The sequence below is a fragment of the Opisthorchis viverrini genome (genome assembly GCF_000715545.1).
Source record: "Opisthorchis viverrini unplaced genomic scaffold opera_v5_171, whole genome shotgun sequence".
Lineage (NCBI taxonomy): Eukaryota > Metazoa > Platyhelminthes > Trematoda > Opisthorchiida > Opisthorchiidae > Opisthorchis > Opisthorchis viverrini.
The window spans coordinates 782,938-796,271 of NW_008751829.1; the positions used below are offsets into that span (position 1 = coordinate 782,938).

At 40.7% G+C, this 13,334-nt stretch overlaps 1 protein-coding gene across 1 annotated transcript in view; it reads left to right on the top strand.

Moving 5' to 3' along the window:
• T265_07485 (hypothetical protein) overlaps positions 1 to 13,334 on the top strand; it is a gene marked incomplete at both ends in the record, with an annotated part of 48,635 nt that overhangs the window by 14,284 nt on the left and 21,017 nt on the right. Inside the window, 3 exons of the mRNA XM_009173018.1 lie at positions 2,885 to 2,992; positions 7,802 to 7,927; positions 8,250 to 8,453. Of these exons, the coding sequence (XP_009171282.1) occupies positions 2,885 to 2,992; positions 7,802 to 7,927; positions 8,250 to 8,453 (438 nt within the window). The remainder of the gene's footprint in view (positions 1 to 2,884; positions 2,993 to 7,801; positions 7,928 to 8,249; positions 8,454 to 13,334) is intronic.

Below are 13,334 nucleotides of genomic sequence, written 5' to 3' on the forward strand. Positions count from 1 at the left end.
TGGTAGATGACCCTCAATCTCTGAGTTCAACCCGTAGTGTTTTACTGAGTAGTGAGCTTATCGCGGTGTACCAAGTTGTGTATTTGGATAGATCATTAGACACAATTCAGAGAAGTTACGCCTGTTCATCAGATGAACTGCTGAACACCGTGGAAGTTGACCTAATTCAAAACTTTGAATGAGTAGTACGTGCGGCCAGTGAAGGGCTTGAACCTACAGAAATAATGATTCGAATAGATAGAACAGACCAGGGACCACCATTTTCCCCCCTCATTTTTAAAAGAATAAACCAAGAACGACTTAAGAACAAAACATTCGCGATGGATGTCTATTTGAGGTCATTTTAAAAGCGCTCACGTCAGCAACATTGAAATTATAACACTTTAAAATCTTTTCCCGCTTGTCTAGCGGTTCTAGAAGCTAACTAATCGATTTGGGGTGCAGTTTTGCGAGAGAGTTTAATGAATATATATCCTGAACAGGAAGTTGACAAAACCGGAATTAGCAGCTGATTAGAAATGGGACTGGACAGCTCAATGGGTTTCGTAGATTCTAAAAAAGCAGTAAACTATTTACATCCTAATCTGAAGCTCCGGAAACACGACATCTACCTTTACAGTATAAGTTGAGCATCCTTTTAAAGTATGCGGCAAACTCAAAAATCTTTAGGTGCATCGATCACCAAAGATCGATACAGGTAAGTGGATGGCAATAAACGTCTTTTTAGAGTGCCTTCAAAATGATAGTGATAAAGGAGGGTAGCTACCTCTGTTTTATCCTTCAAAAGCAAGGAAGTATGTTTTAAGTGACGGACGATGTGATGACGAGTAAGAGACACAAAAACTCCTGTTAGTGTTCGCTGCGAACACTGTGTTCGTTGTGAACAGCATAGCTGTTGTTGAGGACTTACAGTCATCGTTGCCATCGTAGGCGTCCTGCTCATCAACATTATCGAAATTTTCATCATCGTTACCGGTGCATCCTCAAGGCTAAAAGGAAGCTGAGAGTCCTATCGATATCGCATGGGTTGTCTCAAGTCATCTCTTGCTTCCGGCATCTTTGTGGTACACCTAAAAGTCTTGGAACCTGAGCTTTTTAAATCTGTTGTGATCGCTCAAATCCACCAGGATCCATCTCTTCTGTGACTACTGAACGCGTTGTCGCCTCGTTCTTTGTTAAGCCCCAATAATAGAATATTTCATGGCGTCTTTCGGGCCGTCCTTTCGCCAGACAATCCAAATCATCATAAATTAAAGGATATGTATGTACATCACACCGCAGATTATCACACTGTACATAATAACCATCTAGTGTGCTTATTTTACGGTGACTGTGCTGAAAAAACGTAGTCAGATTCAGGTATTTAAATGCATAGAAAGGAGGAATAAGCCAAATACAAGGGGAGCTTTAGGCATATTCAGTGACAGTCTATTTTTGTCGTCCACCGTATTATTGGCAGATCACGGCGCTCGAAATTCCGTAAACCGTTACAAGCAACTGTTTTGAAAATCAATACGATATCAAGAGCGGCTCTATACGTATACGCCTACCGGACTCAGTGACGGCTTGGAATTCTACTAGTATCCCACTGAATGTGTGAAGTAAAAAAAAAACCGACAAAATCTCCTTGCTCATGGATAGTTAACCGTTCCAAGACACTCTCCGAGTCAGTGTCGTACGGTTAGTTGACATTCTGAAAGCGGCGGTAATGTGTCGCGCAAAAGCTCACTTGTCTGTGTTCTCCTTAAAATGACCATGGTGGGTGGAAACAAATCAAACAATGAGCAGAGTTTTACTTCAGAATAATCGTCCTTCATGATCGAAAACAGTCAGCTAAGTAAAAGGTGAAGTGATAGAGATGTACTAACATCTGACTGACCTTCTGACAAGGATACAAGTCGCACAGTACCAGTTTCGTTTAACAGGATTCGGCGGAGCAATTGCTTATCTAGGCTTCAGCCGTCTTCCACAGCCATTGGGCCGATCGAGTGGAAAGATTAAAATAAAATATGAACGGATGTTATGAACTTCCTGAAAGGAAAATGTTTTACTTCAAACTTCTTGCCACATAAATATTTGGACTCGTTCCGATAGAAGCCTCCTCATCGAACAGAATCTATGTGACCGGGTTACACAGGTAGAACTATTGTTTCAAGAGAACTTTATGTTGTAATTAATATTGTTCCTAAGTAAACATCACATCAGTGGCAATGAAAGACAACAGCCCGCTCTTTACGCATAATTCAAAGACAATGATTCTTTTTCTTTGCCACTCACCAGCACCTTTGTCTCCTAAGAGCGTATTAGGTAGGTAAGGTCTCGAAAGTTCCACCCATTTCTCCTTCTGCATTTGCGTTACACCGTAGAAGAATCTGGCTGCGACTGGATGCAGAGGAGAAATTTCACAGCCAAGAGAATAGTGACCAACTTAAATTCTTGGCCTTATCCACCCAGAACGTTCTAGATTTGTAGAACACACCTGCATTTACGAATGTAAAGCTAAGGCCTCGAACCACTAGCATTCACTTCGTGCGCACATGGGTTTTAGGCACAAAGCTAAGAACAAATCAAATCTGCAGTTGTACTGTCAACTTTGCCAGGAGGCAAATCTTAAAAACCTAACACCATATAAGCGTTACAGCTTACTGGCAAGTTAAGTGAACGGAATTAGAACATGCTTTACTGCGGTTACTCTTGGGGCTACTAGACTTAGCAAGACAAAGACTGGTCAACTGTGTTGTGATATACACAGCACAGTCGAGTTGGGTAATTTGTTAATCACGTGATTTATCCGAGATGTGTTAGAAGTGTGAGTAATGTCCCTGCCTCATTATTCACCACTGTGTGATGCTTAATGACTAATGTTCGGTATTTCGACAAACAGATCCCGAAAATCGATAAGGACCGAGGAGGATTACGACTGCCAAACTTCACCGGAAATATCACTTTTCAGAATGTAGATTTTGCCTACCCAACAAGACCAGAAGTAACTGTAAGTTATGTCCAATTTTCGGTGGAATAAAAACTGTTCATTCTGTTTTGAATTGAGATTACTATTTTTACCACGTCCACTGGGGACCTATCAAGTGATATACCTCTTCAATTTGCCCCGGAGGTTGCTTTCTTATTAATACACACTTACAGTTAATACGGGTAGTCCCAGAGCATCTTTTACCTCCACTTGTGTTCGCCGTTTCGACATTATTCTGGTAGAACTAACCGACAACAAGATAATTCAACCAAAAATATATACTCTGTTTTGGAGTGACTGCCTCAAAATATCCCTTACCAAGTGTGGAAGCTTCGCTGGTCAGATATGATATAAACACTGGTTTTTCGCATGTTCTGTGTAATTTTTTTCATAAAATTACCAGTTTAGTTTTGATGAAAAGAACTTCTCTCTTTGAGTAGGTTACCTATCCCTCATCTTCGTGAACCTATACATTCCTTACAATACTGTTTCCTCGGTTTAAACTCCAGTTGTCGATTTTTCTCAAATCGCCGTGATTTCCAGCCTAAACTGATCTCCGTGTTTTCCAACCATACTATCTAGATGAGATTAAATCCAAACTGTATGTTTCTTGAAGCGCATTTTCAGATGTCAAGCGGTGGAGCCGTAAATCACAGTCCGAAAACATGGTTGATGTTCTATATAACTTCCTCTTGAGTATCCTCCAGAATGCTCAAAATTCTCTTCTAGTTTCATGTGAAATTCTGACACCCTGTCTAACTTCAAACACACCACCATCAGCTGCTCACTGCCTTACCAGTTCATATGCCTGAAGAACAGTATTTTTCAGTGGACAGACCGAGGGTGGTGCTTCCAGGTGGACAGACGAACAACGCTTGTACCCCTCTCTTATTCCACGGCTCGGTCATGTGCCTTTCATCTCCGTGTGAGGAACCTTCTCATGACTTGGTTTGACCAGACTTGAATCATTCATCAGTTCGTTTACAATGTCTACGGAAGATATCTGCATCAAACACCGTTTTCTTGGCACATTTTCAGCGCGCTATTCAAAATTGATTACCAGGGAATTCTACAGCATGTGTCCAGAACGATACGCTGAAAATACACATGTCAGTTATCGCTAAACAATTCTGTATGTTCAGGAAACCATTTATTTTTACTAAGGACCACAACTGGATTGCTGTGCGGAGAGCAAACCGGCGGGCTAGGTGTACCCATCTTGCATTTATAAGCTAAAGGAAGACTTAGAATTTATTTAATTCCGGCTGCAGGCTTGCACGAAATCAATTGGTCTCTCATGTTCCTTACTGCAAAACACCAGTCTAAGTGAATTCAAAATGATACAACTTCCCTACTGTTTTCTAGAAAGTAGTTTCGTTGCATACAGGACCTTACACTTTTAGGGCATATTCAGGTGTGGAATGGCCTGTTCTTAAAAGGAAACTGTTCACAAGGTTGCTGAAAGCTCTTGTGTAGTTCTATTTATGAAAAACTATACTGTGATATATCGAATATCGTACCAACTGAAACTTGATGCAGCCTTTTTCGCAGCACATTCAGTTGAAGAATATCATAAAAGAGAGCTTCAGTTTATTCTCTCGTGAAAACCAAATTGGTATACAAATCAATGTGTTTGTCAAAATAGCTTGTCCACATTGGCTAAATGAGTATTGACTTGGAGATGTTGCAGCCAGTAGTCCTGCATTGTGTCAGTTGTGGTAAACGACGAACCTGCTTTGTTTTGATGGCATTTGTGATGTCTACCATGTAAATTAGACCCTCTCTTATTTATGGTGAACCTCTGTCGGCACTGAAGCGGCACTTCGTTTCTATGCATATATGTCGAGCTTTTGATGCAGGATATGCCCACTATCAGAATTCATACGATGCTCCCCAGTTGTTGCGTTAAGTGTGGCAGCTGAATCACGCTCTGATTTGCTTAGAGGCTTGGGAGTGTAATTCCTATCAATTCATTCTAACCCCTACCGAGTTATCTCCTAAAACACTTGCATTCAATACCACCGTTTTCGTGAACACAGGTTGTATGGTCATCGGGATTAAGCGGTGGTTTAGTACTAGTGAACTGTTCCCGTCTTATCCGCCTTTGATTGGTGAAAATCTTGAAGGTAAGATTGTAAAGATCATCATTCAGCTGTGACACCCATTCTGTGCCTAGCTAACATGCTACCAGAAGGAACCATGAGAGATGGGATACTGCCAGGTTGCCCAAGCCTAGTCAGAAGGGGTCAAGATGCCGAGCTCGGGTTCAAACCACGGACCTTCGGGTCAGTAAATTTGCGCCCTAACCGTTTGAGGAGAGAAGTATGCTCTGAATATCCTCAGATGTGTCCTATAGGTGTGGCATCTTTGACGTGCCATCTGAGTTTAACAATGGTCTGCCTCCTATACCTGGATTATGGGCCAGAAGCTTATATTCAATGAAGCGTTTTAGATACCCATCGTTCTGTTGTATTTGCTTGCTGTCAGAAGACACAGCGTCACTCCAGACCGTAATCATCCAGTTGAGAAGCACTGATTTGTTGTTCCCTTCAATCTCACTGAATGAACGCATTTAATGCGTTGAATTGTGGCAAACGGTTTTTCTAAATAACGGCGGTTGCCAGAGAAAGGACAGCCAAGAGATATATCCCTTCCCAGTAAAGCAATCGACGTTCCACCTAATGTGCCCTCACATTACTTTATACAAGGAAAGTTAAAATACATGGTCGAGTCCGCTGGCTTTTCCAATGCTACAGCCCCATGGAATAATGTTTCTGAGCTTACTCCACTTGCTACACACATTCCACTGCCGTTCCCAAAAATCGCAGCTATATAGTGCATTTTAGTGAAAATGTTAATGACTACACCTTATATACTCTCATACGACACAATAATGTATATTCATATACGATTTGTCGAACAGATCTATTGAATACGTCCGCTGTATGATAACCAGCATGTTTACTAGGGACCAGCAACCCCCACAATATAACCTCAAAAAACACCTTTGACCTCATTTCCGAGATGATCTATCATGTGGTACATTGTCGCTATTCTTCACACATGTGTGAAGATAACATTCAAAAAGAGGGAGATGATTCGCCGAATACATTAATGTGAGAATTAAGTTGAATTAAACTGTGGGACTTCACTGAATCCCAGCTGACTTTCTCGTTTCAACAATTCTTCAGCTGAATGTGCTGTACAAAAGCACCCTTATATTTTGGGTTGTCACAATACTAAGATACTGCAGTATATTGTCTGAACAAAACACGATACTCATAAGGCTGCTGAAAACTCTCTGAGAATCCATGACCGGCTTCAGCTTTCTCCGATCTTTTCAGGTAAGTAGAGTCTCTGAAATTATCGTAAACGACATATTCAGCTGGATTTCAGTTGAATCTTACATCAAAACTAAGTCGTAGGGCACTTCGCGAATCATCTGAAATTTGGAACCAAGCAGATCATAAGGATGGTGGGAACTTGGGAACCGCGCCCATCTGGAGAGTTAGGCGAAGAGCGAAACCGGTCACGGGCTGTCGAGGAGTTTCCAGTAACTTAATGATTAGTGTGCTTTGCCTAGACAGTATACTGAGATGAGGGAGGTATTTTTGACCAATGCATATTTGTTCTTGTTCTGAGTTCCCGTTCCACAAGCATTGTTGCGGCTCAGATATTGAGTGCAGGCGATTGTGTTCCCGGACTGATAGGTTGTGTTAATTTCTTCCAATCATGATTCGCTGACGTACCAGAAGCCGACGTCTGTTTTGTTAACATTTTTTCCAATTTTACGCTTGCTCGCTAATAAATGCCTTTGCCTCGCTGGGTTGCGTTGTGTGTACTAGACATTAAACTGAGGGACCCGTTTAAGGCTATCCATCCCCTAGCTGGAGTAAAACATCAGAAATCTAGAATTTTTGTCTATAAACGATGCTTTGCGTGATTCCTAGCTAGAAAGTATTATTACATTTCAGATGTTAAAAACTCACACATTTGATTCCACACTGATATTTTAAATTTTAGAGTTCTCGTTCTCAGGTTTTTTCAGATTGCAACTGTTCTGCCAACTTTGCACATCACGGGGCAATGAATCTATAGTCAGATGGTGACGACTAGTGAATATTATTCTTTTTCACGAATATACACTCATTTACAAATTGTACGAAATTAGCGAATATACACTCATTTGAAAACTTTTGGTTGGTTTTTCGAGAGACTCACCTGGAACCCAGCTGAACTACTCGTTGGTGATGTTTCCAGTCAACTGAATGTGCTGCACCAGGCCGCCTACGATATTCGCTACGATATTCGAGATATTTCGATACATGTGTATGTTTGTTAAGTACTACTCATAAGGTCGCTGAAAATCCGTCGACAGCCCACGACCGGTTTCGCAGGTAGGCACAGTCCTCGGGTTTCCGTCAACCGTATGTTCTAATCCCCATTCAGTTGCCTGCTGGAGACATCAGAGACGAGAGATTCAGCTGGGTTCCAGGTGAGTCTCTCGAAAAAAAACAAATTAGTTTTCAAATGAGTGTATATTCGCTAATTTCGTACAATTTGGTTACAAGTAGAACATAAGGTTGACGGAAACCCAAGGACTGCGCCTAACTGATGAGCCGGGAAAAGGACAAATTTGGTCGTGGGCGGTCGACGGATTTTCAGCCACCTTATAAGTAGTGCATCACAAGTTATCCTTTCTCGTTTTTTCAACTGTTTTTTTCTAACAAGGTCTCTCGTCCCGCCAACATTTATACTTCCGTCTATACCAGAGTGCCTTTAAGATATCTATGATCATTTTTCCATTCATCGTCCGTCAATTTTATCCAGGTTTTAAGGAATTTCAGTTTGCATTTGAAAAGCGGTCAGACGATTGCGTTGGTCGGACCAAGTGGGTCGGGTAAAAGTACAGTTGTGCAGCTGATCCAGCGCTTCTATGATCCAGCAGCAGGCAAGGTAGGTAGTTGTCGCTGAATCAAAGTTTTAATCAATCTTAGAACTACATTTTGCCTACAAGATGTTAGGTGAACATCTGTAGATTATTCGCACCTAAGTAGACAACAATGGAACTCCACTTAAAAAATAGTTGTTTCTCGTGACAGTTTCCAGGGTACAATTGGTCATGTTTGAACCTAAGCTGCCCATGTTTTCGCACTGTCAGTAGATTCCCCTACATCAAACTACTACTTCGTCTTCAGTGAAGAAACTTAGAGCAGATGCAATTTTCAACAGTAATTGTCTTTTAAACTTTATTGCTATCTAAAATGCATCATTCCAGGTGCTGATAGAGGATGTGGAGTTGTCACTGTTGGACTTGAAACATTTTCGCTCAATGATCGGCTGCGTTCAGCAAGAACCGGTGCTGTTTGATGGAACCATTTTTGACAATATACGTATGGGCAAGTTGGACGCAACAGCTGAAGAAATAATCGAGGCGGCCAAGCTAGCGAACGCGCACGATTTCATTTGTACACTACCGGAGGTAAGTAACTAATATACAAACTTTCAAACAAGTTTCAATGGTATCTGTTTTGAAATACCAATCAAAAATTCTGCGCCCATGGGAAGGAAAAAAGCGATTTTCATCTGGATTTGGTCTTTATACGGGTAGAACAGACTTATGGAAAAAATATTTTGCTTACATCTTTTTGTATCCATAATGGCTTATGGTTGAATAGCGGTGTAATTTGCACTCATTTATCATACGAATATATGCGTGCCCCCTTGAAGAAGCCAGCTAAGGATTGCAAATTAGTGAGAAATATCGTAACTTAGCTCAAAGTGCACCGATTGCGGGAGTTTTTCCACCAACTCTTGTCGGTCGGTGATATTTAAAAACATTTCCACAGAACGATTTCGCAGTTGTACGTTTAATAAGGTACTGGACGTACGGGGATGTCACGGGGATTATCAAAAAGCCATTGAGTGGCCTCATTCAATTCTTTCAAATTGATATAAATGAATTTTACTTGCACTTATACCAACCGACAATAACACATGCAGGACATAACCCACATAAAACGAATAATACTACTTCGGTATCCGTATACTGGCTACGAAATCTGCCGAATATTGGCCGAACATCAAAGTTTTTAACTTCCACAAGTGGTAACGAATCCATCATACCAGCTCTCTGGTTCCCGGGCTAGTTGTCATGCTCTAATAAATTAATGTGAATCACCTATACCAGTTCTATCCGGATAACCCAAGGTGAAAGGTTGGCGCAAGCACCCCATACCATGTAAAATGCAAAACAGAGACTCACTCGGTCAGCTAAAACAACACAATGCGTCCTTAAAAAAGGTGGGAGTCCATATAAAATAAGAAAAATGGATGAGTTATTACAAGAGGAGACGGTGGGCTAAGTGACAACTTGTGATGCCAAACCATGTTTAATGTTCAACCGATTGGACAGATAGTTCTGGGTCGCATCTTCTGTGTTGCTATTAAGGCAGATGAGAAGAATCTCATAGCACCTTTGAACTTCTATACAGGAAAAGTTTTTTAAAACAATTTACAATCTTTTAAGCAAATTTTGACTTTTTCTAATGTGACGCGTTAGTAGATAGCGGAACCATAGGATTTTTCTCACTTGAAATCCCCGGGCTTCAGTTCTCGAGGGTGTTTTCTTTCCACTGAATTTTCCACTGAATGCCCAGCGGCCATCACCGGTCGTCTCCTGAGGTGTTCTAAAGGAGGATTTCCTGAACAGAATACTCAGGATAGCATCGCTAAATGACCGATATGCCTTACTGTTTCAATGATTTCGTCACTTGTGATGTGGAAAACCCAGCCGGCCATCACTGATTCCCTTAGGACCGGAATTAATCTAATATCCGTTCTTATCTCTTTCATTTTCTTTTCCTTCTTTACTGCAACGTTCTTTCCTCATCGATTAAAGCATAAGTTTTGTTATGTCAACCAGCGATTGATTTTACTTCAAAGCAGATGTGTGCACGTCAGGGTGTCCTTGTTATTTTCACACGCAGATAAGATAGACGGGAAAAGTAACGACTGAAGAACTTCTGCACGAGATAGGACCTCAATAGAATGAAATACACACTTTAGGGGAAAAACTACAAGAAATCGTCCGACGTGGCCAATGAATGTAGCGTTCTGCCGGTGACCAGCCTTCTCCTTTGTAAAGGATATAGGCCTCATATCCACGTAGCACAATCTGTACAAATCTGTACAAAGTCTGGAATGGCTTTTACCGCTGTTTAGATACATGACTCTAAAAGTTTTCTGCCTGTGGATAATCAGGATATTCATCAACTGACTCACTGTCCTTCATCATTATATGCACTGAGTTAAAATTAAAAATGGGGGTTACACCTTGTACAGTGGTGTCCCCAAGGATGTACCTGCTGAAAAGTTACTAATCCCTTAGGCGACAGAGCACAATTCACAGAGGTTATTCAACACAAACACAACGGACTGGTTTGATGCATTAGTCTGGCAGACAGAAAAACGACTGTGAATACCAGTCCGTTAAATAGAGATACATGGAGATCATGACAGGCTTATTGAATCAATCAAAATGTTTGTTGAGGAGCCAACATAAATGCCTATCAATAATGGACAGAGTTTATTACGGTAATCTACCCTTACCTCTATTGTTTATTCTAATTCGTTTCCATTTTTGCAAAATAGCATCATTCCGATAGTATTATCAAAGCTTTTCCTGGGCTTACAAGCCTAGTAGTTTACTTGATCAAGGAAACAAACACCGGTTTATGTTCATAACAGCGCAATCCGTCTGTGAATTGAATTCAGTACCTACGATCCACAGTTTCAGTACACTAAGTAATCAGACATGTGAGCTGCCACTAGCGATAAAGCAAGGGCGGTTGGTTAGATAGTGCAAGAAAGAGAAATGAAAACAGCTTTTTACCGAAGGAAACAAGCGCTCGATACGGTCATGAATGGCCTCTCACTGATCACTCCTTACCTTAGCTTACTCTATCGACACCCCTACTTCGCAGTCTCTCATTGCTTTCAAGAGAACACACGATTTTTGTACATCTGTACACCACCAGTGCTATAACAAGCCGGAAATAGTAGATGAACTATGAAAACGTAATTAATCTAACGCAAACGCGTTAGAATAGCATTAAATCTTGGTGGATATCACCATATAGATAGGAGAAACTGAGGATTATTCTATTAAAAACTCTAAAATAGAGTAAATCGATGATCCTAGTTATGCAACATCTCGTCGCGTGCATAGAGTGGGCTCTACAAGCAAAGGTTTCTTCACAGCAGAATTTCCAGTATGGGTGGAAGAATAATGCCGTTGTTGGTAAACGTTTGACTTATTTGAGACTAGACAGTTGATACCTGTAGATGTCACGCAGCAGAAATTTTTTTAAATCTCATATTCATCATAACCATGCAAGATACACTACTTGGACAGTTTTAAACTGTCGTGGATTGGGATTTTAAATCAAAAATTAAATGGCTGAGCATGGATGAAGGGCATTTAGACCGAACGGACCTTATTTCTATAGTTGCATCACACAGCAACGTAGGTATCGGCTGCTGTTACAAACCCCCCAGCTATAGGCTCTTGGTGACCGGCTCAATAATTTCAAATTGTTTAAGCACCAAGATGTAACGAAAATTTCTGGCAATGCAGGTGTGAACCACCGATGATCGTGGTGTTCACACATCCGTTTGAACAGTTCTTCTCTCCCGGGAACACCGGTTGTGGTGAGTACAAACCAAAGGCAGGAAGCACTTGACTGGAGTTGCTCCCTCATAAGAGATCATTTGCTTTGATACCTTCCTATTATTTCACGCCAGGGAGCTGAATGTTTCTTGACCAAACATATATGCTGCTTATATAGATATATACATATATATATATATATATATCAAGGAATTACCTTCATATAAATGTCCGAAGTCACTGATATACCGTTCGAGCCTTGAATCGAATGGTTGCAAAAAAGCAAATTTACCAACAGGACATGAGTGAATTCATTGGCCGGGATTGGCCACGGCCTTTATCCTTAAACGCGCACACACACAACCAAACATAGGAGTGGCTGCAAAAATGATCCAGACGTTAGAATAAAGCACAGATTTGGAAGTGAACCGGCGTTCGAATGACTACCACATGTTTGTCGGCCCGCTCTAGTAAAACCTTTCTCCAGCTCATCTTGTTTTGAGTTTCAATTCAACTTCAGGTAGACTGCGCAAAAATAACCTGAAGGAACTACCTAGAAGTTAGGAATTGACCATGGTAAAATTTGACAAAATTAGAATGGTATGTTTCAGCTAAAAACGTGCATGACTACTGAAATAAAATGTAATAAACTCTCTTCAGTCACGCGTAAAAGCTGTTTAAAATACCCATTGCTGCGTTTCTTACGAGTTATGAACATTTCACAACAAGAGACACTTTATCGTGATCCTCCAAACGTGTTGTTTTGAGAGTAAAAATTTCTCTGGAAAAAAGAAATTAGGAATTAACTATGGTAAAATTTGACAAAATTTGAATGGTATGTTTCAGCTACAAACGTGCATGACTACTGAAATAAAATGTAATAAACTATCTCTTCAGTCACGCGTAAAAGCTGTTTAAAATATCCAATGCTGCGGTCCCTACGAGTTATGAACATTTCACAACAAGGAACACTTTATCGTGATCCTCCAAAAGTGTTGTTTCGAGAGTAAAAATTTTTCTGGAAAAAGTTACGAGTTTTTTTCACCTCTCCGTCAATGCTCGCTGACTGTTATAGTTCAGGTGATACAACTAATTGAATTCTAGGCTATACCAAAACCGAAAAACGACTGCAGTGACCTGCAGTTGATCTCTTCACCGAGCTTGACAACGTTTTGTGACCGTACGAATAGACGTTCTCAATATGCTGAGCAGCATGTTAGTAAATCTAACTCCATATTTATTTGATTAATTTTCTTGAATGTTATACACCAACGAAAAAAATCTGACTTCATTGTAAGTACATGTGGATGACGCATTTCCTGTTAGAATAATTTGTGAAGAATTACAAAAATCAAGAGAGCTATTTCGCTCTGAATGACCGTACCGGTATCGGTAAATATTGGAAAGTCGGTTATTAAAAAATTGGCCCGTAGTAATTAGTGGAGTTACCAGAATTATGGTTTACAACAGAAATGGGAAAATTCTATGAGTGACTATGACTACTTAGAGTAGTGTTCGTTTCGTGTTGGTATTCCCAGTTAGCCACGACAGAAAAAACTGCAATAAGTGGTTCGATTTAAGAAATAGACTAGTTCGGATACTGGAGTTATTCGAAGCAATCGCACGGCACAAATGGTAGACAAGGAATACATAAATACTGCGGCAGGTTTTCGACCACCGATGCCTCAGAGG